Source organism: Harpia harpyja, chromosome 14 (genome assembly GCF_026419915.1).
Source record: "Harpia harpyja isolate bHarHar1 chromosome 14, bHarHar1 primary haplotype, whole genome shotgun sequence".
Taxonomy (NCBI): Eukaryota; Metazoa; Chordata; class Aves; order Accipitriformes; family Accipitridae; genus Harpia; species Harpia harpyja.
Genome location: NC_068953.1, coordinates 19,551,592 through 19,578,015, shown reverse-complemented (window position 1 = coordinate 19,578,015; position 26,424 = coordinate 19,551,592). Strand labels below are relative to the sequence as shown.

Here is a 26,424-nt window from a genome sequence, read left to right as displayed (position 1 = left end):
GCAGTGAATAAAATGTCTAAGAAGAATGTCAGTTAGGAGGTATGTAGGGAGAGACAATTTTTTCCTAAAGACAAGCAGCATCAATCTTTACGCTTCCTGCAATCTGTCAATGAGGAACATGTTCTCTGTAATTACAGGCATTCCTATATGAAGTGAAAGACTGGAACAATAGCTGTGTAAGTGCTGTGCACCGGAAGGCTATCATGCCTTTCTCACCACGTAATTGACTTTCTAGCCTGTTATTTAGGACTGTCATGTAGATTAGTATCCTTATACCATGAATCTTTTACTTGTCACCAAATCCTGGGCTATCTATTATGATAAGTGGCTCAAATAAGACTTCTCAAAAACAAGTCTGCTCAGAAAAACTATTTCATTTTGCTGAAGGCTCCCATAGTCCTCATAGAGCACCATACTTGACAACTCATTAACCATGTTTCTTTTCAAGTTGCCACGTAAGTTCTCCTAAACGAATCAAACAACTGTTTCCCATGTTCCCATTCCCGAATGGGGAAAAATCGGTTCAGCACAATTTGTAGAAACATCTTCACTTGGTGCAATTGTCATGAATCCATTTGCCAAATGCTATGACTGATGATCTGGTATGAGCACTGATGACTGCATTGACAATGAAGACAGAAGCCATTTGGTTTGAGCAGGACAGGATCGGGCAGGCTGGCCACCTGTCTTTTGTGGAACAGGGCCCCACCCAAATGTTTCTGTGTATTAAAGCAGTTGACACATCTGCGAATTTCCGTTGGCTAGAACAGCTGGCAAGACACCAAACATGTTTCTCTAGACTAGTTCTGGTGCATCTCTATGGCTGAGTGCTTGGTATTTTGCTTATGGAATGGGAAAATGCCAGCTGGGTAATCGAATACTAGGGCTGAAAGACTGACAAAAATAGCCTTGAAGTGCAGAAATCAGTGTTCCTGAAAATTAATAGCCAGGCTCCCTTGATATCAGCTGGGTTCTGTCCTGTCAGAGCAAATGTGGAGGGAGTTATCTATCCGGGTGAAGGAACTGCTCAACAGGGGCATGGAGGGGGAAAGAGTGACTTTGCTTTATGAGATGAATGTGACTCACAGTGCCGGCAACAGTTTCTGTACAGGCTCCACTGAACCAATATGCACTTCAGCACTGTACTCTCACTGTGATCTACAGCTACTGGCAAAAGAAGAAGGCAAAGGGACTGAAAGCAAAGGAGAAAGATAAAAATACATTCTTGGCAGAGGCTGTCTTGTGAGCTTGCATTTAGGATGGGCAGCACGCAGTGTGCCAACTATTTCCAAGATGCCTTAAGAAGTAAGGTTATAACTTTCCTTTCAGGAAGGAAAATTCCTTTCCTTATTTTTTTTTTGTTGTTGCTCTTGTGGAGGGGAGAAATCACCTTGTTTCTCTCTTGTTCAGTGGTTGCTAGTTAGTGCCGCTCTAGCACAGATACGACAGAGTGTAACTGGAAAACTGGCACAGAAAAAACAAATATTATCATCATCATGAGAAGAATGATTGCACAGGGCATGAGCCAAAACCCAGGGAATCAATACAAAGCTGTGCCTGTGGTGAAAATGCAATCTCCAGCTTTTTTGTCAGAGTGGCATCTGTATGGCAAGCTCCAGCTACCGATCCACTATATCCCTGATCCCTTATCCGAGGCCAATGGTTACAAATAAGGTGGGGCTATACTGTAAGGGATCTCTGAAACCTCGCAGCCCACTCCATCCTACTTGTGACAACTGCTGCTAACATGGCATCAAAATACTTAGAAATTAAAGGCTATTTTAAAGTGGTGGTTTTAGTTTCATATCCAACAGACAAGTAACAGATTAAATGTTTTAATAATAATAATAATATCAGTAAAGTAGGCTATTGTCAAAGGCATCAAGGGCATGATCACTTTGACCACAAAATTTCATCCTCTCAGTGAAATCTCTGCTTGGTTCAATGGCTTGTAAAAATAACCTGGCAAACAAGTAAATGTGAGTCCTACATGCAGTACTGGCAGTGCCCTGATCTTCCCCCACAGTTCTCCCAAAGCCCCCTTCACAGGCAGCTGAAAATATTACTCTAGTGCCTGTAAGACACAGAATCATGGCAACTATATTTCAACATTGTTCACAACCAAAGTGGAAAGACAAGGGATTTATGGATAAAGTGATTAAATACGAAAATTCCTGCCAGTTTCATATTTCGTAAAGGAATGCACAGCAAGGTATTAGCATAATTACTATCTGCAAGTAATATACACACAGGGAAGAAAAATGTGATGTACAAATAGTATCACATTATGGTTACTATTAAATTACACTACAGACAGACTTCCCTCTCTACACTGCCATTACACCTTTTGAACACACCTGGATGTGTTTAAGAATGAGACTTACTTTTCATTTTTTAAAAAAATGGTATTTTCCTTATGACAATGTAAAAAATAATTCCAGTGTTCTAACTCAAATCACCAAGCTAGCTCTGTATTATTAACTAAGCCAATTAACTGTTGTACACTAAGCCCTGTGTATATCATATAGAGCATTTGGCTTCCAGTGATGTTTTAAGCCTGTAAACTGATTTAAGGATTGCTTGACACCACAGTTCTTTTCAGTTTGGTCTTTCCCTCCCAGATTATAATCTATCTTCTGTTGGACCACGTGAGTGCTCTAGCTGGCGTCCCTGGAGAGCCTCTCATTTTTCCAACAAGCACTGATTTATGTGACAAACACACTTATCTTTCTCACAATCACAGGGATGGCTTTATCCATGGTATTATTTTTTGTAATCTTACCTCTATAAACGAATCAAGAGCTAGATGATCCCTGCTGGTGGTTAGATTTAGGAAGAAAGTGATGAATTCTTAAGCACAGATTTTTTAACCTAGTCAGTGGCTGTCTTTCTAGTTAAAAAATGCCCAGAAAGGTGTGTTTTTCTATAGCCTCAAAAAGCTGGGATGGGCAGGACATGCAGTCTGTGAGGGCTGTTTTAAATCTTTGTCTTCTGAGTGTTCCTCAACCTCTGACCTCTCAGTATCTCTGCTGAGGAATCGGGAGTTCTTCTTCTAATCTGCTTTGGTAACACTCATCTGGCAGGCCCCTGGAGCAAACTTGAAATATCTTTTGGAGGTTCAGTTCATCATTTGATCTTTCTATAGTCTGGATTAGTCATTAACCTTGAATTATCCACTCTACCTACTTGCCTAAGACTCCCACATTTTCTAGGAAAAAAAATTGTCTACAGTGCTATGTACATAAACCCAGGGGAGATGAATGTCTGCAAATGAAGACTTGTAGCTAAGGATTTGGGAAAAAATACTATGAAGATAAAATGGGTCAAGGCTGAAGGATGGGGTGGAGGAGTACAATCAAAAGACATGAGGTCACTTTTAAGAGATTTGTAGCCTCTTATAACATAAAGCCATTACATATTCTAGGGTAAATATTGCAGCCCATTAAATTTCACCTGGTTATTTCTGTCTTGAGCCCTGCAGAAGACCCGTGCCTGCAAACACGGTTCTGTTCTGCTAACTAAACATCCATGACATATTCACACATGCACTCACTATCTACAGGGACTGTGATACTTTTGTTCCCTCCCCAATGCTACAGTGAAATTAATTTCCCTGCTTTCACAATAATAGCTTGGATGTGACCAAAGACACATTTGCAATAACACAAATTTTTCTATTTTTATTAAACCTGTTTTTTTAGAACTGGCTCTTTACTACAACTGGTTAAGAGCCTGTACTACTGCTAAATAAAGTATCAGAGGAAATTTGCTACTAAACAAGACATAGCTAGTCTGAAAAAGCACTTGTGATAGAAAATGATCTAAAGCAGTATAATCTGAGGGTTCTATTTCTAATAGATTTTATTGCATACCTTGTGGTTTAACATACATTGTTGCACTAATGTACAGCTGAGGATAACTCCATGTCTAGTTAGCACTGGTTGTCTTTAGCACCAGTTTGTGATGCAAAATCATGTCAAAGTCACTCTTCATTTTCTGAGGCACCTGGGTGAAACTGTGGCTCTATTGGTGTTAGGCAAAACTCAGACCAACTTGCAGTGGGGCCAGGATTTCACACTGGATAATTTTAGCATGGAGAATTGGAAAAGATTTCTGAGAATCAGTCACATGGAATTGACAGTCAGATATTTTTTGCTTACAGCTATCAAACTAAGCAAATTCATGCTTGAATATGTAGAAGCAAGAAAACACTGTTTACAAATGGACTCATGATTTCCATGAAATATGCTTACTCTGCTATTGCACATTTCTCTCCCTACACACTTCTGAAACTCTCCACCATATCTCTGCATTACTGGGGTCAAAATGATCAGGTGAATCTTGACTTTTGGGAACAGGTTGTGCCACACCCAGTCACTAGAAGGGGTTTTTTTTTGGAAAAAAGTACAAGGAATCTAGTAGAATAATACAGCTGCTGATGTCGAAAGTAGGACTCCAAGACTAACATTCCTGTCTGATTGCCTTTATAAACAGTGCTCAGTAATTTTCCAGTACAGTAGTCATTCTGCTAACAGACTTGCCAACTTTCACTCACACAGGTTTCTTTTTTTTCTTTAGTGATTATAATTTTGACAGCTTTATTTTTTTTTAATTTCCCACCAATTATAAGATCAGCCATCAGACAATGTTTTATAATTTACATGCATCTCAGGAAGTTTTTTAAATGGAAGACATTGTATTCTCCCTCCTCCCTCCTCCCTCCCCCAAACTGAGCAGATCACTCAGTTTTGGAGGACTCAGTGTGGCATTGGTGTGAGTAGGTGTCCTTCTTGCTGGCAGCTGCCTCACTACACTAAGGCACAGAATATCAGCACTCTCAGAGCCCTTTTGTAGCAAGTGACCCCTACCCTGATCCATGGCTGGTGTATCTTTGATGGGGCAACTGGTGTCCAGCTCCGTTCCCTGACTTTCAAGGAAGGCAGTGCCTTTTCCTCAGCTCACACCACAGGATGCAAACAGTGTGAAGAGCATTACAGCAGGCAGCAGTAGGACTGAATTTCACAATTAAATATTTTGCTAGATTATCTTGCTAATCCTTTTTTTGTGGGTAAAGAGTGCACTTGACCTGAACAGCCTCAAGCCAAAGAAGCACAGACCATTTAACATTTTAAAACAAGGCAATGTTCAACCATAAGGTTGTTGAGTCAAACATTATAATGGGAAAAACTGTGATGTAAGCCAGCCTGGGTGTTTACATGAAAGGTAAGAAACCTGTCTCATGACTCCATGTGAAAATTTATGCCAAATTAACTTCTGTTCTAGCAAGTCATCTTGAATTATTTGATGTAAATGCATTTAGCAGTAGCAAATAAGCCCTCCTCATTCTACTCTCTGTCTGTTCCCAAGCCTTCTCTTACTTCTCTTCCAGAATTGCTTTCTTGAGTCGAATTGCTGGATTTGCTTGAAAATATCTTTTTTGTCTTTCAGTAGCTAATTAAGTACTAATTGCCTGTTGCTGTACTTCATGAACTGCCTACAACCCGGAATGCATGTGATTTTGTCTCCTTCTAGTGGATGGTGATAACCAGACGTGCCCAGAACGGGGCATCAGCTACCCACTCACAAAGGTGCCCAGAAGTGTCTCAGGCTTTCTGGTCTACAGCATTTGCCTCCTAGTCCTGCAAGACCTGCCAGAGACCTACTACAGCTGCCCACCACAGGATGGTTCCCCTGAAGAGCAGCCACCAGGGCGCAGCATTGCCCGCTCGCTCAGCCGCCTGCAGCCACCGTGTCTTGCACAGTGTCCAGCACAGTCCTGGCAAATTCATTAGGCACAAACCGATTCTAGAGATCCCAACTCCAGTTTTGGGAAGTACTTCAAAATGAGCTCTTACGTGGTGCCTCCTTGGATCAGAGGGTGCTAACATTACTATTTATGCCAGATTTCCAGGCTAAAATGATTTGAAACCCTCCCCATGGCTGTTCCTTCTTTTCTTTTTTCATGTAACCAAATTCAAAACACACCAAAGGAGATGTTTCTTAGCACAAGGCACAGATAAGGTCTTGAACTTGTTGCCATTGACCATTATGGATGATAAACATTTGTACAGGTTCTAAAAGAGTCTGACTGCATTAATGAAAGAACATGCCCATTTGGAACCATTAAATGTCTAGCTCAGTCCTTTCAGTTAACAGACACTCCCAATATGTCCCTCCAGTTTAGTATAATTTCCATACAGCCCTGCAAGTAATTTGCTAACATTCTCAAGGAGTTTTCCATCATAGTGCTCCCCCCCAAAATTCTACTATTTGCAAGACTTTCACCTCACAAAATAAATTCAAAACTGTTCTGCTCCCCATCTACCTGTGATGATAACACAAACAAACATGGTAAAACAGACCAGAATCAGGGAGACAGACTGAGTTCTGTATTCTTGGACTGTTAAACAGAGCACTATCACAGGTATATGGTGGAGTCTAAAGGGAGAGGTCAACTCTCAGACAGCAAGGGTCATACAGATAAGCACCATGAGCTTAAATCAGACCAGGAATCAAAGTAATGGGCATTATCAATCATTGCACACTGAAGCACTATGCTTTGAGCGGTCACTAGCCTTTTGGGCAGGTCAGCAAGGTGCTGAGCCAGCTGGGGCCTTGGCTGACTCTTATAACTGGCTTCATTTTTTCCTCAGCAGGCATCACTGTGTTGCATGAGCCCTTGGAGAGCATGGTGTTGGATTCCAGTCCATGGATGGAAAAGCGAAAGGGGAACAGAAGAAAGAAAGAAGTGATCCGTGTAACCACAGAACTGACCTCAGTAGCATGCCAGTTTTTAGAGCGGATTTGGAAGGAAACAATAATCAAGGACATAGTGGTAAATGGATGCAACATAGGTTTCCACCAGGCAAAACTCACTGGCTGTATTTCTTCGATTAAAATAGCTGCTTTTCCAGACAAAGGAAATGTGGTAGATTTAATCTATTTGGTTATCAGTAAAGAACTCCTTTTTCTGCACTGGAAATGCTTATGTAAGTCAGAGAAACTGGTGATATGCTGGGAAACATGGATATCAATGCATAATTTGTATGGTAGGTGAAAACTGGCCACAGTGTAGTGCTGTAAATGAGTATCAGGTATGAAGGGAATTTAGATTAGTTACCAGTGGACTTCCTGAAAGATCTGTCCTGCATTTGATCTAATTCAGTATGTTCATTAATGACCTTGGCACAAAAAGAAGAAAACTGCTGAAAAATTGAGGAAAATGCTGACAATACAAAGTCTAGAAGCATTGTCAATGCAACAGAGGATTAGGATGTCATACAGGAAGAACTGAACAACCTTGAGTGCTGCAGTAACAGAGATAGAATGAAAATTAATAGCATACAGTGCAAGGTTGTGTGCTTAGGGACTAATAACAAGCATTTCTGTGTTAAAGTAGGATTCATATGTTGACACAAATGAGGAGGAAAACATCTAGAATGACTGTAAGCCATAAATATGATGCAGCCATGAAAAAAACAAAGCACGTATCAGGAGAGTTACTGCCAATGAAGACAGGAGAGTATCAATGCAACTGTGTAAGGGCTAGATTGGACTGAGACTGGGATCCTCCATACAATCCTGGTCACCTATGCACTCAAATTATGAATTTAAATACTGTAAATTAGAGCACTAGTAGAGAAGGTGACCAAGGTGACCAAGGGAATGAAGAATTGGTACACAGTCTCTGATCCAATAAGAAGTTAAAGAAAAGTAATGGATTTAGCCCAGCAAAACAATGGAAGGAGGAGATCCACTGGTTTGCTGTATCATATGGCACTTGGCCCAAGGCAAAGAGCTGGGGAGGGAAAATACTGTATAAGCAAAGGAGCAGAGCTGATGCAAGAACAAATGGCTGAAAAATGACAATGAATAATTAAGGCTGGAAATAAAAGATCCTGACCCACACGAACAGCAAGGTCATGTGACAGTGACAGAAGGAGACTGTGGAGCAAAATCAGTTTATGGAAAGGAGTCTATGACAAGCTGCCAGTAGTAGCAGAAAACTAACCCTTGGACTCAGGAGATACTTTCAAGTCCTAAACAGTGAAAATAAGGGCTCAGGTCTCCTGTGGTTTTCTGTAGATGAATGCAGGGATTTCTGGCTTTTATGCTGCTGTTAAGCATCTGTGTAGGAACACCACATATTCGGCAGGTCCCTGAAAGAACTCAACCTCTATTAAAACCTATTACAGCAAAGAGGAGGAAAATTAACAGTGTTTGCATACAGGCCATTACAAGTCTAACAGTTGGGAAATTTCATGTGGTTTTGGTTCTTTTCCTGCATTACAGGGGAGCAGTTTCATATTCATAGACCCAACCATGCATGTTGAAGTGTGTGGCCACTGGCCGACCTATGTTTTCAGTAATAACAGCTGATGTGATCTGTGATTTCTGAGTCTTGTGCCAACATGAGTGCTGGGCTTGCCTATATATTTGGGTTGGTGTTCAGTGTGCTGGAAACAACCCATACACACCGCATGCAAGAATCCAGATTCCATCTGGTTACAGCAGGGTTTTCTAAAAAATATCTAAAGAGCTAGGCAAAGGATTAGAATAAAGAGGTGCTAATAGGGTGCAGTTGGGACAGGAAAGGAAGCTGTAAAGAATTTAATGGAAAAAGAGGGTCAAGGAACATAAAAAATAAAATAGGAAGAAAAAGAGGCATTTTTTTAAAAGGTGAAAGAGTAACAATAATAAAGAATGAAAGATTCTTTTATTTTTGCCAGTTTCAACAAAACCCTTAAGAAAATTCTCTTCTCTGATGTTTAATTTTAAAACATGTCAGTGTATCCAATCCTTTTTTCAATCCTGCTTTGTTTTTTTCAGATGCTGTGTTGCAGTTGCAGAGCTCTAATCTTCTCCTTGGCCTCATGAAACTACTGTCCCCTGCCCCAGATTATTTGGCTCTCCCAAGAGGTGGCTGAAGTTCAAAGAGATATATAATTTGCAAAGCACTTTGGGATCGTGCTGGAAGAAAGACACTGTTATTAGTATCGTACCCTTTTTTTCTCCAGATCACTTTATATATATAACGTGGGTTATTATTTTTTTATTTTTATTACAATCTCAACAGCAATAGCCTCTTCTTCTTCTTCCTCCATTTATACACCATGATCTCACCCCATCCCAAAGAGTTTGCAATCCAGATTATACATGGATTGAGAGAGGAAGCAAAGAGACAGTGTGGGATAGTGAATTAAAGTCACACAGCACATCCAAAAGAGAAATAAGAGAGTAGGTGTCCTATGACCCAGTCCTGTGCTGGCCATAAGACCCTTCCCTAGAGATAAATTCTCAGTAAGGTGATTCTCTTAAATTTTGAGTAAAAGTGTAAATGCAGTTTAAAATGCACAAACCAGAACAGGTTTACTATAGAAAGGAAAGCATTGTTCCTTCTTCTGAACTCAGGTAAAGGGCTTAGGTCTGAGTGGAAAGGGAAAGGACCTTATTGTAACAAGATGCTACAATAATTTTACTTGAAACCCTAAAACAAATTCAGGGCTCATAAAAAAAGCATTGACATGGTGAAAGAGAATGGTTTCTTTAAGATGTTCTTGGTTAGAGAATATGCTAAGCATGCATTTCTAATATCTGGGTGGGCAAACACAAGTGGAAATTTAAATTCTACAGAGGCACAGGGAATGTGCTTCTGAAAATGTTTCCAGTTAAAAGCATGTTAAGTGTGAAAGTGTAGTCCACACGGAGGGAGTGAGGGAGTGTGGTCTATCAGATCATCAGCAAGGATTTTGTGGCCTTTCCGGGTACTAAGCACATTTGGTGTTTGCTGTCATTGCTCTGAAAAAAATGGACCAATAAGAGTGTCACTGTGCCAGTGCTAATTGCTCCTGGGTGTAACTGTGCTAAATTGGGGCTATAAATTGCCTGATAACTCCATAAAGAAGAAGAGATACCTTGCAATAGCATTAAGGGCTGGACCTGAATCCCCAAAGGAACACAATCTGGATATAGGAACAGATTTTCTCAGGACGTTTTGTGTGATTTGACCTAACCCACTGTCACTGCCCTGGACAGGCAGCAATGCCATGGTGAAAGCGCGCAACAAAGAGGAGACTTCACCAAGGGCTCAGGATCATGGAGATCCCCCTCAGAAACAGCACTGTGGGTATTACAGCTCTAATAGAACTGATGGCCAAGACCTCCCTTTGTTGCTCTCAGCTAGTAGAGGCAGAAGCTCTCCACTTCTTCCAGAGCTTTCTAAGTTGCTTTTCTTCACCTCTACCACCTGGAACGTCTCCATATACCTGTTTAGGCTCACTCCATTCTCCTCCCAATGGCTTCACAAAAAGTCTAGAAGAAATACTTCATGCCAGGGAAGAAACACAAGCAGGTGTTCCTTGTTTCTATCTTTCTGAGAGAATGACATGACAGAAATCCCAGCATCACTGAATTTAGGAAACTTCCTCATGGAAATGACAGTTTTTTCCCTGAAGTCATTGGGAGTTTGGCTCTCCTTACACACCTAGAAGCACATGGGGTATCTCATTATACCTTTCAGTACCACTGAAAGCAGCATGGCCACAATATTGTACAGCAGCAAGAATAGGCAGTGCAGACAGAAAACGAAACCTGAAACAGCCTAGCCATATTGATGGATTACCTGACACTGGATTTCCCTGCTTCAGGGCACTTTAATCAGAGTGCAGGTCTAATTAGAAGGAAGTGTGCTGTTTCTCATTTTCCCTATTGTTTCTGCCAGCAGTATTAGCTTTGTAGGTACATTTCCCTGGCTTGTCTGATTATACACGATGCAACAGCTAGCAGGTTGTTTTGAATATGCTTTTTTAGATACTGTTGAGCTTTATCCTAAATTGATTTTATGTTCTAACTACTATCAAAAGTGGAGCATCTACACTACTCCACAATGCTAAACATTTCGGCAAAGCAAGAGTGAACTTTTTTGTTAGCAAATGAATGGAACAAATTAATTTGCCTTCCTGTATTTTGTCATTTTGGCCAGAAAGGTCTTTTTTATATAACGCAGATCAAAATTAATTCAGCTGAAAGTGCTTGCCAAATTAAAAAGTGAGCTTTTTATTATTTTTAGAACTTTTTACTATTAGATCTCTACTTACCCCTACTGATGCAGAAAAGCACCCTTACTGAGGAAAGCATCTAAAATGTGTTTCATCATAATTTCTTGACTTCAGCAAGATTCAGGTATGTTTCCAAAACTATGCATATATTGTTAGATGCTGTACAAACTTCACGTGAAGAACAGACACTCCTTGCCCAGAGACTCCCAGTCTGAACTATGCTAATACAGATCAGGCATGCAACACAGCAGGTCAGCTATAGTAGCTTAAAGGATGTGGTTGTTTCTGAGTTTTTTTGTAGCACTGTTTGACAATTAATCAGACCCTACTCAGTGCTGATTCAAAAAAAAAAGGTTAGATATGCAGTCATTGCACTCTTGTCTAACTCTATACTGTAAGTTGCTCTGTCACCCAGGAGGCAGCCAAGGGGAAAAGAAAACCATCCTCAAACAATGCATGAAGGCAGCTTGTATGGAATCTGGCCTTACTGGCCACAAATTAAATGGGGTCTGAGGTAATGAAAATCTGACCTGCTCAACAAAGGGAAATTAATATTACAGCGGGTTACTGTGGCTAACAATGTGTCCCAATACTTTTAGACATTTTCACCATGTTCACCAGATGGAGGCTTTGGAAATGGGCAATTTGTGAAGGAAAAGGATACTGGGTTATATTATTTTTTAACTCCTTACCGTGATTGGCAGGGGTGTGTGTTACATTTCCTGACCTGGGGCTCAGGGCGATTCACTCGTTGGCAGTCGCTGTCATTCACCAGTGTCATGGTCTTGTTAATAATTCGAGTACAGGACACAATGGTTTTCCGTTCACCTACAAGTCAAATAAAAAACAACTCTGAAAAAGGAAACCAGTGGCTAAGATCAAAACCATGTCAACTCGTTAACAAAACCTCAAAAGCTAGGAGCTCCCTACTATCTCTACAAGATGTAACCTACACAGACCTACCATCTCTGCAAGCAATCTTATTTCCCACTTCTGTCTTACCTTTGTACTGTTCTGGGTTTTTTCAGAAAAGCTACAAATCTTTCCCCAATAATTGTGAAATTGACTGCTTCATGGGAACAACATGTTGGGCTTTCTCTTTCTAGTGTTTGGGATGGAAACAATCTTGAAAACAATTTGCTTTCATTTCTGGTTCCTCCTCCACATGTAGCTGTGCCCTGTAATCAGCTAGGACAGATGCTCCAGCTATGTAAGCTGAAGCCCCACAACCATCCACCCCTCAGTGACTGATAATGACAGGACAGCTGCCTCTTGCTGTTTCCCATTCAGGAAGAGTCAGTTTGAAAAGGAGTGGCCAGGTTCAAGAGTGATAAACTGGGCTTGTTCATATTTCACAAAGAGGTGAAATTAAGCCACCAAAATAAATTATTTCTATCTTCTGGTCTTCCAGATATACTACTTTAAAAACCCTGCCAGTGGGAGACATCTCAGTAGTCAGCATTTCTGACATAAACTGTCTGTGCATCAGGAGTTTCACTGCAGCAGTGTGGTCCTCAGGGTTCAGCCTTCCACTGTGTGACATCAGGAAAGCTGTGCTGCAGGGTGGCATGACAATGACCAGATGTGACAAGGAAAATGCCATCCCTGCACCATGTGACTTTGCTTTACTGCTAATTATTTTGGTTTCTCAGATCCTCTTCTTAACGCTGAGTCTGCATCAACTTAAGTTTATTCATGATCTGCAGCAGATAATAAAAAATAACTCAAATTCTGTTAATAAAAAAATTGTAAAGGTCTGCATGGAAAGGAAAAGGCCCTTCATAGCTTGGATAAGTAGTAAAAGTATCTGACAACCAAAATATAAGAGATCAATTGCCATCCAAGCTACTACTGTTGGGAGCCATGTTGCCAGGTACTGATTTGATTCAAATATGTGGCAGGCTTGCAACACAAATCAAAAGAGCCACAAACAAATTTCCTACTCATTCATGTGAGGGTTTAATGACTCTAAGAAATTGTTTTAAAACATGAGCAAAAGTAAGTGCCCATTTTAAAATGAGTTCTATGTACAGAAAAAAAAAAATCCGTGAATTCAGTACACAGAAGGCAGTGAGCCTTCAAATGTGAAGATGAGCACTCTTTCTTTGTGTCATATAATATGATAAATAATTGGGTCTGCTAGTGAAGAAAGACTGGCCAGAATGCATGGAAACGATCCATTTTCCTCAGGGAAAAACCTACATCTTCCAGCACTGAAAATTCAATGGACAGTGGCTGACGAACCAGTCTCTGGTTTCACAGGCATCAATTCCCCCCAGGGTTTCAGCAAATCCGCCTCAGCACATCCTAGGGATCATCTGAAAAGTGTGATTTGCAATGTGCTCATGTACTCCCAGAAAGTCCACCCCACATTAAGAGCGTCTGATGCAATCTCCAGGAGTTGTCACAGCAACACTGCCCCTGTTTCATCCCTGGGGAAGGAAGTATCTTTCAGTGAACATGCCTGAACACCTGTGAAAACTCTGCTCCAAGAATGTGATGGAGATTTGAGATATGGGGCTGCACACAGCGCCTTGAGCCATCCATGGAGCACTAATCCAGGTGCAGTTCCAGCCTACGGTAATGAGCCGACAAAGCAGTGTCCCTGCCAAAACACAGGGTGAAAATTAACTGTGGGGACGTGGATGATAGCTGGGAGAGCTGGTGAGAATGAGCTCTCATTTGAGTTCATTATGGCAACATCCATTCCCATGGCCAGTTTACTTCATGCTTTGGCAATACTGTCTTCTGCAGGCACCTTTCTAATGGCTGGTGTCAGCAAACACCATACAGCCAGTCCCACCAAGCTTCCAATGGCCTTACCTCCTCCACACTGCACGCTGCACCCTTCCCATCCACTGTGTGTCCAGATGTACAAAGAATCCTGCTGCTTTTCTGGCTCGCTTCTGTTTTCAGCAGTATAGTTTACAGGAATGGTGTATTCATAATGAATTCCATAATTCTGGTCATGAAATAACAGCACCTGGTTCAGCAGGAAAAGAAAGGCTGTTACAACACACTGTGTTCTGGAAAAGCCAACAGACTGCAGAGACAGTGATGCTGGAAATGCTGTCTCCGGCCAATACCAAGTACCTCATGAAAGGCAACCTAATCTTTATCTAGAAACCTGAAATTACAGTAGTATTGGTAAAACAGGGCATCTGTGGGAGCAATAACTGCTTATGATTTGTGAATATTTAAAACAGTCATGGAGATGTCTAAACCTGGAATTCGGTGCATGAATTTGTTTAAGCCGCAAATGTGATCAGCAGGCCACTGGCTATCTGAACAGAAATAATAAGACAACAGGAAGCATTAAATCAGCAGTTTTCATATAATAACTATCTTAATGAGCATCTAGAGTTAAAAAGTCACTTATCATACTTGTCCTACCCTTGTTTTCTAGAAAGCAAGTTGTCTGCAAGCCTCATGCAGACACTCAGGCTTATGGTTGGGGACCTTTGTAAAGAACGGGGAAGTTCTGGGTTAACACTGTACTGTTTATGGATCATGGTCCTGGGCAGCCTGCTCTACGCTACCCTGCTTGAGCCGGGGTTTTGGATGAGACAACCTCCAGAGGTCCCTTTCAACTTCAACCATTCTGTGATTCTGTGAGCTGCAGCATTTACTGTTGCATTTGAGTCGGGCTGCAGCAGTCCATAGTTTGAAGGCAGAAATGTTTATTAACACATCTGAAGGAACAAGGTGGTCCTTCTCAAAGCAAATACAACTAATGCAAAAAGAAGTCACATGCCTTCTGGGAAATGTGGCACTCAAACTGAGCATGACTATTCCTGCTGACAAGCTGTAGGAGCAGGATTTTATTGTCTCAGAAACCTCAGGATGACAAGGAAAAGCCATATCATACAGCAGCTGGCAACATATATATTTTCATACCTGGCATAATGCTAGAGGAAGGTGAAACCTGCTTCCAACAGCAGGCTGATATTTCCCATGGAGTTACAGGTGATGTTTCTAGTGTTATTACTCCAAAATTCACTGACTATTAACAAAGACAGAGGAACAGAGAAAAATGCTTATTTTTTCACCACAGGCAGATGACAGTTCTGGTCCTGTTTTGATTTACATGTTGGGCTTCATTTGGCTCTCACTTCCACTGGCTTGAGTCAGAAGTGACTAGAAGATACCTAATGGAGTACAAGCTCCATGGAATCTGAGTTACCACACTATTAACAAATGCCACAGAAGTACTACTGTAATGCTGATGGTGTGGCTTTAGACTTACTTATACTTATTATCCCATAATCTCAGCAACATTAGACAGGTGAATTCTGCTGGCTCTTGTCACCTACTGAAATAGGAGCAGCACCTTATCAAATAAGATATTTTAAGTAGGGCTATCATAAGTGAAGCAAGCAGCTGCCCAATTAAAAAAAGAAAATTTGCAAATGCTATTTTCTCCCAACAATAATTGTTTCCCATTCAGATTTGCAGAAATCACTCCTACTTAACCAATAATTTCACTAAAGCTGTCATAAGCTCAATTAACCCCCAAAATAACCCTATGTGCTAAAAGAAGGGGTCCAGCTTGCAGCCACGGACATCCTGGAGGTCTCTGCAGTGAATACTGTGGGGCTACACAAACTGAGTACCCATGAGTTGCTCTGCACAGTGCATAAACCTGGGCAGAAAACCATCTTCCAGAGGATGTGGGGAACAAAGATATGATTTTGCTTCAGCTACAGAGGGAGCCTTACTACCAGAACTGAATACCAAGGTTGAAACTAGCCGGTCATCATTACAGTTTCAAAGATGAATGGTTTTTTTTCAAACACAATTCCAAATACCAGGCAGTCAGAGGCAGAGAACTCAAGTCCTCCTCTGGCTTTCTTTAAGTGCATGAGATACGAACAGCTTGTTCTACAGAATTGATCAATCAGTCTTGTCTAAAGCATCTTTATGCTCTGGAAGTGTTTGGTTGTCCTCTGTTGCTGAGAGGAGGTCTAGCACAGGCCTAGTTACACAAACATTAATTCCTCCAAGAAATACACTTACAGCAATGCACTTGGAGAAATGCCTCAAGTATTAAAAACCAGCTCCTAAAAAGAAATCCTTATTATCTCAATATGGGTGCAAGACTAGTGAATCTAAAGACCCATATGAAACCAATTTCATGCAATTTCATAGCCATATATAATTGGGGTGTGTGTGTATGTGTGTATAATTGGTTTCAAATGCAGGTCACAATGGATTGACTGAAGCTTCTGGCTCTTTGTCAGTCCAGTGTATTCCACCACTGTTTGAACAACAGTTTTCTATTTAGAGGTAACTGGTAACCATCCTGCCTTTCTTGCTTTGAAAGAATGAAACCCACTACCCTGTATCAAGGAAAAGATTAATATCTGATTTGAAGAAAAGACTTCACATGTGCTTTGTTTATGACTGGCAGTGATTTTAAGCCACATGTTTTTTTAATGGTCTGGTAACTTTTACTTTCCTCCTTTTTAATCATTTTGGGGGGAAAGGTGAAGTAGGAAAATTTTCTCTGCTCAAATCTGCTGAAAATGCCAGTCTGTACCTGGAAAGGATACTCATGGAGAACCTAATAATCACTAGTTTCCTGTGTTAGTTACTTACTGCTTAATGAAGGGAAAATGAGTATTTCTTTAAAACCAAAGCTCTACTGATGCTGAAGTTCACAAAATGCTGCTACCAGATTTTACTGCAGTATACCTCAACCAAGTAATGCCCTGGGAGGTTCCAAGAGCTGGCAAAGGAACCCTGCACAGCATCTTCACAACTGTGCAACTCCTTTTTCTTACATGAGGTTAGGAAGACCTTGGCAGCACAAGATACTTTGTCAGAGTCCTGGTTTCAGGAGGGAAGACTTGTGTTAAGGCCAAAGTCAAGCAGAAACTAATTTTTCTGATGATGAAGGCGGCTCCTGTATACACCTCCTTTGTGTGGGCAGAGCTTGAATTACATGGCCGAGTCAGGAAGGTTCTGGTGTGCCCAAACCTGCACCACTGACTATTTCAGTACTAACCTCTTTGAATCCAGCTTTACGCTGGTCTGTATGTGAACCTGGTAAACTCACTCATCTGTCTGAGAAAGCAGAGACAAAACACCTCATGTTCCTATGTTTTTGACACAGAGAAAGTACTGACAAAGTGGAGTAGTATTATTATCTCTTGTGTGCGTGTGAAAAGTTCAAGCAACTTTTGAGCTTTTCAAACTGGGCCATGAAATGTTGCACAATGAACACCAGCAAGCCAAAAAATTCAGGTGAGGAAAGGGAGAGACTTCGGATTTTTAACAGTGCTTATAGATAGCCTTCAGTGAACAAACGTGGCAAAAACAGCACACAGAAAAATGTAATTGGATAAAAAAGTTACAGGAAGCAATGCATACATCTGTTTTTATGCAAACCTCACTATAGGAACTGTAAAGCTTCCTGCAGACTTTCAACTAGTAACACATATGAGACAGGCATTATTACAGATACTTACAGGTAGAAATGTTAAGGTTACCACCAACATTAAGGGACTAGCCCACGAGTCACCCCATCGCCTATTAGTGACAGGACCGTGACTACATTCCTGTTCTTCTCACCCCTGTGGACTTCTCACTCATGTTTTCATACAGCAGCCATATGACTGTTTATAAAATAACATGCCTGGTTAACAGAAGGACTCTGTTGAACATCAGGAAAAACTTTTGAGAAGACCTTAAAATACAGAAAATTGAAAAAACAATATAAAGAAAGCAAGGAAAATTTCTGTCTGTAACTAAGTCACTATAGAGGGTCAAATTCACATGTACCATCTGTACATGCCAAATCTGCATCTCTTCTTTTAGACCAACAGTGTATCTAAATACAGAATACATTCTGACATTAGCTGAGAGAATATTTCATCAAATATCCTTTCATGTGTGTGAGCGAGTATGTCCATGAAATAAAGAAGGTCCCTGGAAACCTACATCCTCATAGAATGGACCTGTCATATTGTCTGCAACACATTACAGGAGTATCCTGTACTGGACATGAGCTTACTGGGACGCTGCATGTTCCCTGAGAATAGAGCATCATTTATTTTTAAGTAGGAAGCTGGGTTTCTCCAGCCCTTTCAATGCTGCAAAAGAATGCAAAGACAGGCACTACAGCATACCTTTAAAAAACTCTAGTGAGGAAGCAAACAATCAAAATTATACTTTCAGCTAGGATATAAACCCTTTACGTTGCATCACTTAAGAAACACAAACAAAGGATATAAAGTTACCATCAAGTGCAGTGGTATTTTAGTTGGTCCTTTGGCAGAGATTTTCTCCCACAGACCCCTTCGCACGTACCGGACAGTAGTGCCTGCGATCTGAAACTCACCAGGAAGCTCAATTTTCCAGTCGCTGTTAATGGATCTCTTACTGGAATCTTTTAAAGCTGGAATGAATCAAACACCATGGAATGATATGTAGACATGGAATAGATATTGTAGACAATATAGACTATTGAGCTTCTGTCTCAGCCCACCTGAAGTACAAGATGCAGTAGCGTTGTAACAGACTTAAGTTTAAAGTATGCTTTTAGCTGACCTGTCATAATGTTTCTAACTTGGGCATATTCTGTCTTTCAGGTGATGAAGGCATTTCTAATTATATTAACATTGCTATTAAGTAACAATAATGTCATATAAAATGGTGTTGCTAAGGTTTTACTACCTAAAGTTATTATGTTCTGCTTTCTGAATGAGCATCCAAAAATCACAAATAGACATGGCATATTGTTGAACTCAGTTAGGGATACAGCCCTGCTTTTGCAAAAGAAAGCTTGCAAACTGAAATGTTTTTCTTTGATTTTCAGTGAAGAGAGATTTAATTTGGATTTAAAATTAATACTAAAATACTACAGCACTGTGCTAACAAGCAAAAACCACAAAGTAGAAGTGACTGACTAGTAAAGTGCAAAACTTACTAGCCCATTTTCCTTATCCAAGCTGAGCAGAGTGCAGATTGTAGACAGAGAACATAATGAGAGAACAATCAGTTACAGCCATAATTCTTCCTGGAATAATCTCAATATTATTTGTCAAGGGTTACATGGGAATCATGTAGGCATGTATGTAAAATTAACATGCCTGGAATATCTGGTATATTGGAAATCAACACTTAGATCACTCTAGGGATTATTCTCAAATCTAACTATTTAGATTTTGATCTTAGAAAAATGGATGGTACCATAAATTCGGACACATATACCAAATTGGCAGATATGATGTAAGAATCTAATACCACAGAGCAGCTGCTTGAGTATGACCTGAAGATACTTCTGGTAAAACACTTACACACTTGCAGTGTTATACAGCTATTAAAACTGGTACTTGGGGTGAAAGAGTATGAGAGCACCAGTGGCTGTAAACCGAAGTCTGGTTTGCAAGGCAAGATCTGTATATTTTTATGTAGACTGCTGTCCTGGTTTCAGCTGGGATAGAGTTAATTTTCTTTCTAGTAGTTGGTATAGTGCTATGTTTTGGGTTCAGTATGAGAAGAATGTTGGTAACACACTGATGTTTTCAGTTGTTGCTAAGTAGTGTTTAGACTAAGTCAAGGGTTTTTCAGCTTCTGATGCCCAGCCAGCGAGAAGGCTGGAGGGGCACAAGAAGTTGGGAGGGGACACAGCCAGGACACCTGACTCAAACTGGCCAAAGGGGTATTCCATACCATGTGACATCATGTCTAGTATATAAACTGGGGGGAGTGGGGCTGGGGGGAATTGCCGCTTGGGAACTAACTGGGCATCAGTCGGCAAGTGGTGAGCAACTGCATTGTGCATCACTTGTTTTGGATATTCCAATCCTTTTATTATTAGTCATTTTATTATTGTTATTATTATCATTATTATTTTCTTCCTTTCTGTTCTATTAAACTGTTCTTATCTCAACCCACAAGTTTTACCTTTTTCCTTCCAATTCTCTCCCCCATCCCACTGGCGGGGGGGGGAGTGAGTGAGTGGCTGTGTGGTGCTTAGCTGCTGGCTGGGGTTAAACCACAACACTGCCCATCCTGATACTGACTAAAGTCTGGCAGCAGTTGGTTTCAGAGATTCTCATTCAGATAGTATGTAAGGAAACCTATTCTGATCTTCAAACATTAACATAAAATTCATAGAACATTTATCTCTAAACTCTCCTTTCAAATGTAGCAAGACAACTCTGCATTTTTTTTAGTTTCCAAGCAGAACCAGCTTTTGAAACTGTATTTTCCTAAATTTTCCTTGAGAAAAAGATCAATCAAATCTCTGTGTTGATACACATGTGAAGATTTGCAACTGCAAAATAAAGCTGCTCCTGAGTTTGTGTGTGCTCCACAATGCAAACATTGAACAAATTAACATTTAGCTGTCATAGTTGTAAAGAGAAGTCAAGTTACAAAGCAGAGACTGGTCAGTGGACAGAATGTGAACTTGGCAGATCAGCTTAACAGTCCCTTGTGCTCAAGCCTAGAGGGCAGAATATTCCAAAGTGCAAGCACTAGCTACAAGCATAATTTAGAGTGGCCCTTAGGTTGTTCTACATTGCTCCAGAGGCTTTTTTGCAACTGGACAGGCATTATAAAGCTCCAGCATTGGAAATAAGCAGAACTTAGGGTCAGGACATTTCCTGATGCCTTCTTTGCTCTCAAAAGGCAGAAGCAGGTGAGATACTATCTACCCCTGGGTTTGATGGAAACCAGGCCATAAATAAAAAACATCAGCAGGCAAGGAACAGCCTGCCACAGCCACCCTCCTTTCAGAGTCCATGAGCTGGACACACATGCATAAGATCAGGTGCTGTAGGATCGCATCCGTCCTGTCAGGAAGTGCCTCTATGCATCAGTAAGGACAACGTAGAAAGCTCCACTGAAGAATGAAGTCCTGTAAGATGAATATTGAGAAAAGATACTTGGAGTAATATGTCCTTTCTTCCAGCATAACCTATTGCATCAGGATCACTGATATCCTTCAAACACTGAAAGACAACTCCAGCCGTAAGGACATCACATTACTGTTGACTCATCAGTGCAAGTTGATTTAGGGGTTTATGTGTTTTCTATGTTAGAATGGAAGCACAGTTATCCAGATGTCGGTGTGATGCATTGAGGGAAGAGAAAATTGGCAGACCCTGTTCTAACAGAAAGTCCCAGGCCCCTTTGTGGAGATCCATGCACGATGATCAAATTTGCCCTGATGTCAGACAAACAGAATAGCCTGTGTGTTACTGGGCTTCCTTAGTTCAAGGTTAACTCTCTTTTGGCTAAGCCTTTAACAAGATGTTTTCTTAACCTCCAGCATTTCATGCTTATTTTATTCTCTTCCAGTAAAGAACACAACCTTGGCTTTCACTTAACTAAGTGTGTTGCAAGAAGGTAAGAGGAGCTGATTTAAAGCCTTTTCGAGTCAATAGGAAAATCTCCCATTGTCATCTCCTTGGATCAAGTCCCCATAGCCAGCAAACCCTGCTAGGTGTGCTTAGGTTATATATAATTATCTAATATGCTTACGAGACAAAGAACTGGGCTTCTGTCAACTGCACAACACAGCTGACTTACCAGTTGGGTCTAATTTACTGTGGGAGCATTTGTAGAGATACTGGACTATTCTACATAGACCTTCCTTTTATTCTAGTTGGCCATGTCTAACACCTTTTATATAGCTATTACAATGAAGGTTCCCTCATGAAATGAGGGGCCAGCAAACCTCTTCCTCAAATGAGGTTTGAGAGGAAGGAAATCCCTGTTAGTTTTCTCTTTAGGGGGGTTCCTGAAGAACTGTTCTGTTTGGCTCAACAGGGCAAGTGCCTGGCTCCATAGATCCCAGAGGGTCTGCCAAAGGTAAGAGGAGATAACTGAAGTGATTCCAGCACAGGGCACTATCTCACAGTGGAAACCTATTTTTAAATTATTCCACATACAGTACACAGACATGTTCCCAGGCACCTGGGAACCTCTGTGTTGTTAAAATGATCCCTAGCATATCTTATGGCCCAGGTCAACTTGAGCTCTCCCAAACAATTCATAGTGTGGATCAGAATCCAGTACTATCCAGGGTGCCTTCTCAATAAGCAGTATACAGGCAGCCCCTTCTCACTGGGGGCTGAGAGCCCATACACAAGATGGTCCATGACCGCTGGCCTCAGTGCCCAGGAATATTTCAGGGCACATTCAATTTGCCAACTGAGCATCATTTGTAGCGTCTAACCTCTGGGGAAGTCTGTGTGTGCCTGCATCTGTGTGTGCTTTTCTGAGGATGTGCATCCTGGGGAGTTAGTGGAGAAAGGTGAAATATCTTTCTGTCCTGCTGCACACAATCTTCCTGACAGCTCTCATGGTCCCATTAAAGGCTCCAAAATCAGGGTGAAGGGAAGCTGCAGGTATGGCTTCCCCAAGAGGAGTGGGATGTATTTTGGGGGAATGTGTTTTCTGAGGAAAGCTCTCTTTGGCACAAAGACTAGGGGTATGATGATGTCCTGGTATTTGCATGCTACAGCAATGTAACTCTGTCTGCGGCTTACTTCTCTTCCTGCTTTGTTCCTTGATCTACAAAGTACCTTCTGCAAACTTCAGACAAAATTCTGAAGCAGGATTGCTTTCCTCTGCCAAAGCCTAGCAGCTTCCAGGCAGATCAAAGCAGCCATCACACTGGCCTTGAGGAGCCATGAACATGACTAATCAAAGCTGTGGATGAGATAAAACTATCTCCATGCAGTATGGCTGACTAGTAAAGATATCACGGCACATGCTCAAAACAGTGTACAAGAGCTTGAATGACTAAAACTATGCTTTGGTTCCAGCTCATCATCAGAGGAAGATAGCTTGCTGATGAAAAACAAAATGTTAATCTTTGTGGACCTCTTTTCTGGGTAAGGTTTGATTTTGATTGCTGCAGGCACTGCTCCCTCAGTGATTGAGGAGACGGAGAGTTTGGAAACAGCCCTGTTCCTAAAGGTACTCCTTGAGGTTTGCAGGAATTGCACTGGACTCAGCAGAGTATTTGGGCCAAAGTGGTTTTGCCACTGTCTGCATTGCACCATCAGTTGGGATCAATGCTGCAGCTATAAAACCTCCACATCTCTTAGATACAGAGTACTGCTCTTACTCCAATGGCTTTTGTCACACACAATTATTGCAGTCCTGGCTCTGCCTAGTCCCAGAGGTGATAGTACTAAATTCAGTGGGCTGAATAGGGCCTTTTGCTCTTATTGAATGCTGTGCTTTTCATCCAAGCATTGCAGAAGCACTTTGCAAGACAGCAAGTATCTTTACTGCCATGTTAGAGAAAAAGCAAAGCATGCAACAAAGAACACTTGACCAGCCTCCCTGAGAGCTAAGTGGCAGGAGCTGAGGAGACCAGGATATACGCAGTCTTCTCTGACAAAACTTGTCTGATTGGTGGAAAAGCCCAAACAGGAAAGCAGCTGTGAGCCCTTTTTGCCAAGGAGTTTTCACTGATTTAAGCTAGCACCCACAGGATTTATTCTGCCTTGGACAGATGGCTGCAGTTCTCCTGGGACCCTATGCCTTAAATAGGGTAGCGAAGCACAGCTCTTTCTCTTCTCCCCACTGTGGGTGCATTTAGGCAGTAGCAAGAATCTACTGTTACATCTCTCTCTAAGCTTTTTCTGGCTCAAAGTTGTACAGAAGAGCAAAAGAAAAAGGAACCCCAGCGACAACCCATAACTTCTTTTTTTCTTGTTGGCTGGAAGACAGGAACTGACCAATCTATTTCTAAACCTGGCATCTAGTCAGATCTTTATTTCCACCTTGGGTCCCTCCAGCTTGCCTCCCAGCCTGTGGACACAAACTGCTGAGGCATTTCCTGTTCAAGGTAGTTTTTAAGCATTACAGCCAGCCAAGGCAGCCAGCGTGGGTTGCCTGTAGGTGGAGGGAAATTCTTCAGGCACTGCTCCCAGCACATGGAATAATGATTCCAAATTATGCTGGGCTCATTTCCAAAGTGCTGTACCCGGTTCGGAGTAGAAATAGGACCTGATTGGACTCAACTTTGTCAGTGTAATTGAAATAGAAAATCCTTCCATACTCAGACCTGGATTTACCACACATTATGAGGCCTATCAGAGTGATTGGATTTTATATTCTTGGTTATCTTTTTTGTCCTATTGGAACATTCCTGCTGCTATTCTTCAGCTTAGGTTAGCAAGACTTTGGGTATCTTTTCTTTGTGTCCAGTGTTCCTTTGTGTCCTGGAAAGCTTTGAGAGGTTCTCCTGGCTCCTGACCATGAACCAAAGAGCTAAAAGCATTCAGAAGCTTTAAAATAGACAGATTTTTATCTACCGTTATGTGATTCACACAGGGCCAAGTCCTGCTTTCAAATACACACAACCCTAATCTTCACCACCCAGTGGGGAAATACCTGCTTTAGTCAAGGTTATGTGGTCACAATGAAGGGCAGTTACTAGCTCCACGTAAGACTGCAGCTATCTGACAAAGCCCAAGCCCCGGACAAATACCCTTTGCAAATCCCACCAAGAGAAACAAAAAGGCTGGCTTCCAGAAGGCAGAGTATTTGCAAAACCCAAGGAAACACTGGTTCTCATTGTTCCACCAGTGCTTTGCTATGTCAAACATCTTACGTGTAGGCGTAATCCTCTCCCAGCAAGCTGGCTGCAGCATTAGTGGAAATACTAGCAGTAGTGATATGTGCTTCCTACCAAGAAGTGGCACAAATGCCAATGCTTTTGACCTAAGGACAGCTGAATGACATGATTTGCCCTCTTTTTTCCCCTGAATGTGGAATGAAAGACAGAGAACAAAAGTATCTTTCCCAGTGATATTGCCAACTTTGGTAGCATCTCAAGACAGAAAACCAATGGCACTGGACCTGAAATCCTAAGACACGATCACTACGTAAATGTTTTCAGCGGCATACTATATCCCAGTACTGGATATTAACATCTCCTTTTGGTGGCTAAGATGGACAATTATAAGCAAAAGACATGGAAATCGGAAGCCAAGGGTCCTAGTCTGAGCTTTGCTACTGACTCCCTGCATAGCCATGAGCAAGCTGCAACACCTCAGTTTCCCCTTCCACAAAACAGAGAGCAACAAGCTTCATAATCCTCTCAGAGTTCCTACCACAGGCTTGATATATCTCTGGAAGCAATTACATCTTTCAGAGTGCTTTTCTATCCTAAAACCTTGCAGTGTCTCTGTTGTGAGAAGCTCACTTTGAGAGAACCAGAACGTGCACTAGTGAAAAGAGTACCTAATACTTCCCAGGCTAAGGGACAGCTGGAACATGCATCAGTTCCAACCACTGCAATGAGAATATCAGCATGTGGAAGGGCTGAAACACTGTTTGATATGGAAGGACAAGAATCATGTGTTAATGAGCTCATCAACAGCAAGCAGAGCTTAGGTTTGACAATGCAGGGACCTATAAGCCGCAAAAGTTCACTGAACAAAGGAGGAAGTTTGGGATTTTCTCTTATCCTTTTGTTTTCCCACACAGCATAAACAACTTAAGACAGACAGAATAATTCCCCCATTTATGCATGGCCATGCAGCTCTGAGTATACAAAGGAGGTTTCAATGTGCTGGGTGTTCTTTTGGGCCTTGGACAATTTTCCTTCAACTTCCTGCTCTGCCACAGGCTTCCTGTGTGAAAGCAGGGTAATGGGGCATTAGCGTTTCTGTGACTTGCTCTCCCTAGAAGTAGATGGGGGATAAAGCCCTTCATCTGTTGCATAGTAATGACACAAAAAGAAACACCCCTAACATTGGAGAGAAGACGCAGAAGACCAGACTGACAGGTGTATATTGCAGCTGACTGGTTGCATTTTACAAAGGCCCTTCCAATCTTTAATCTAAGCAATTAGTAACTGGACAACAAATTTGTTGACAGTCTCTGCCCTACAACCTCATGTACAAATCTGACCCATCACCCACATCTAAAACTTGTTTCCAACAGGGAAAAGAGGAGAGGAAGTCTGTTCCCCTCAAAAGGAATGCAGAAGTAGAAATGAGAAGAGGATTAAACAAATCGTTTGGCCTGACAAAATAGAGGCGAGTGGACTAGAGGCTGCAGCTAGCCCACCTCAGAGTGCAGGCTCAGGTCTTGGGTACAGCATCAAGTGAGAACCTGCTGCTGCAGGAAATGGCACAGGCAACCTCATTGTCAGGTTACTGAGGGATATCAGCTTCTCTGTACTGCCTCTGCTTCAGTGTGAGCTGGGCGCCTTCCTATCTGTCTCTCTGTCATTCCTTTCTCTAAATGCACTGTTCTCTTTCCCACTCCCTCCCAAAGTGTTGCGTGCTCCTGGCAGCTATGTTCAACCCAGTGCCAAGTTCTGTTCAGGAACTCTTCTGTCTGTATAAAAGTATTCTCTGGTCCTTTCAGGTTGCATAGGGCCTGT

General features: G+C 41.6%; 1 protein-coding gene across 2 annotated transcripts in view; it reads right to left on the bottom strand.

Moving 5' to 3' along the window:
- The window catches only part of ADAMTS17 (ADAM metallopeptidase with thrombospondin type 1 motif 17), a 201,234-nt gene that overhangs the window by 29,781 nt on the left and 145,029 nt on the right, over positions 1-26,424 (bottom strand). For both annotated transcript variants that reach the window (XR_008238279.1, XM_052808107.1), the window contains exons 17-19: positions 18,299-18,456; positions 13,881-14,040; positions 11,750-11,885 (exon numbers count right to left, since the gene is read on the bottom strand). Coding sequence is in view for 1 of the 2 variants with exons in the window: in XM_052808107.1 (XP_052664067.1) it covers positions 11,750-11,885; positions 13,881-14,040; positions 18,299-18,456 (454 nt within the window). In the remaining variant the exon portion in view is untranslated. The remainder of the gene's footprint in view (positions 1-11,749; positions 11,886-13,880; positions 14,041-18,298; positions 18,457-26,424) is intronic.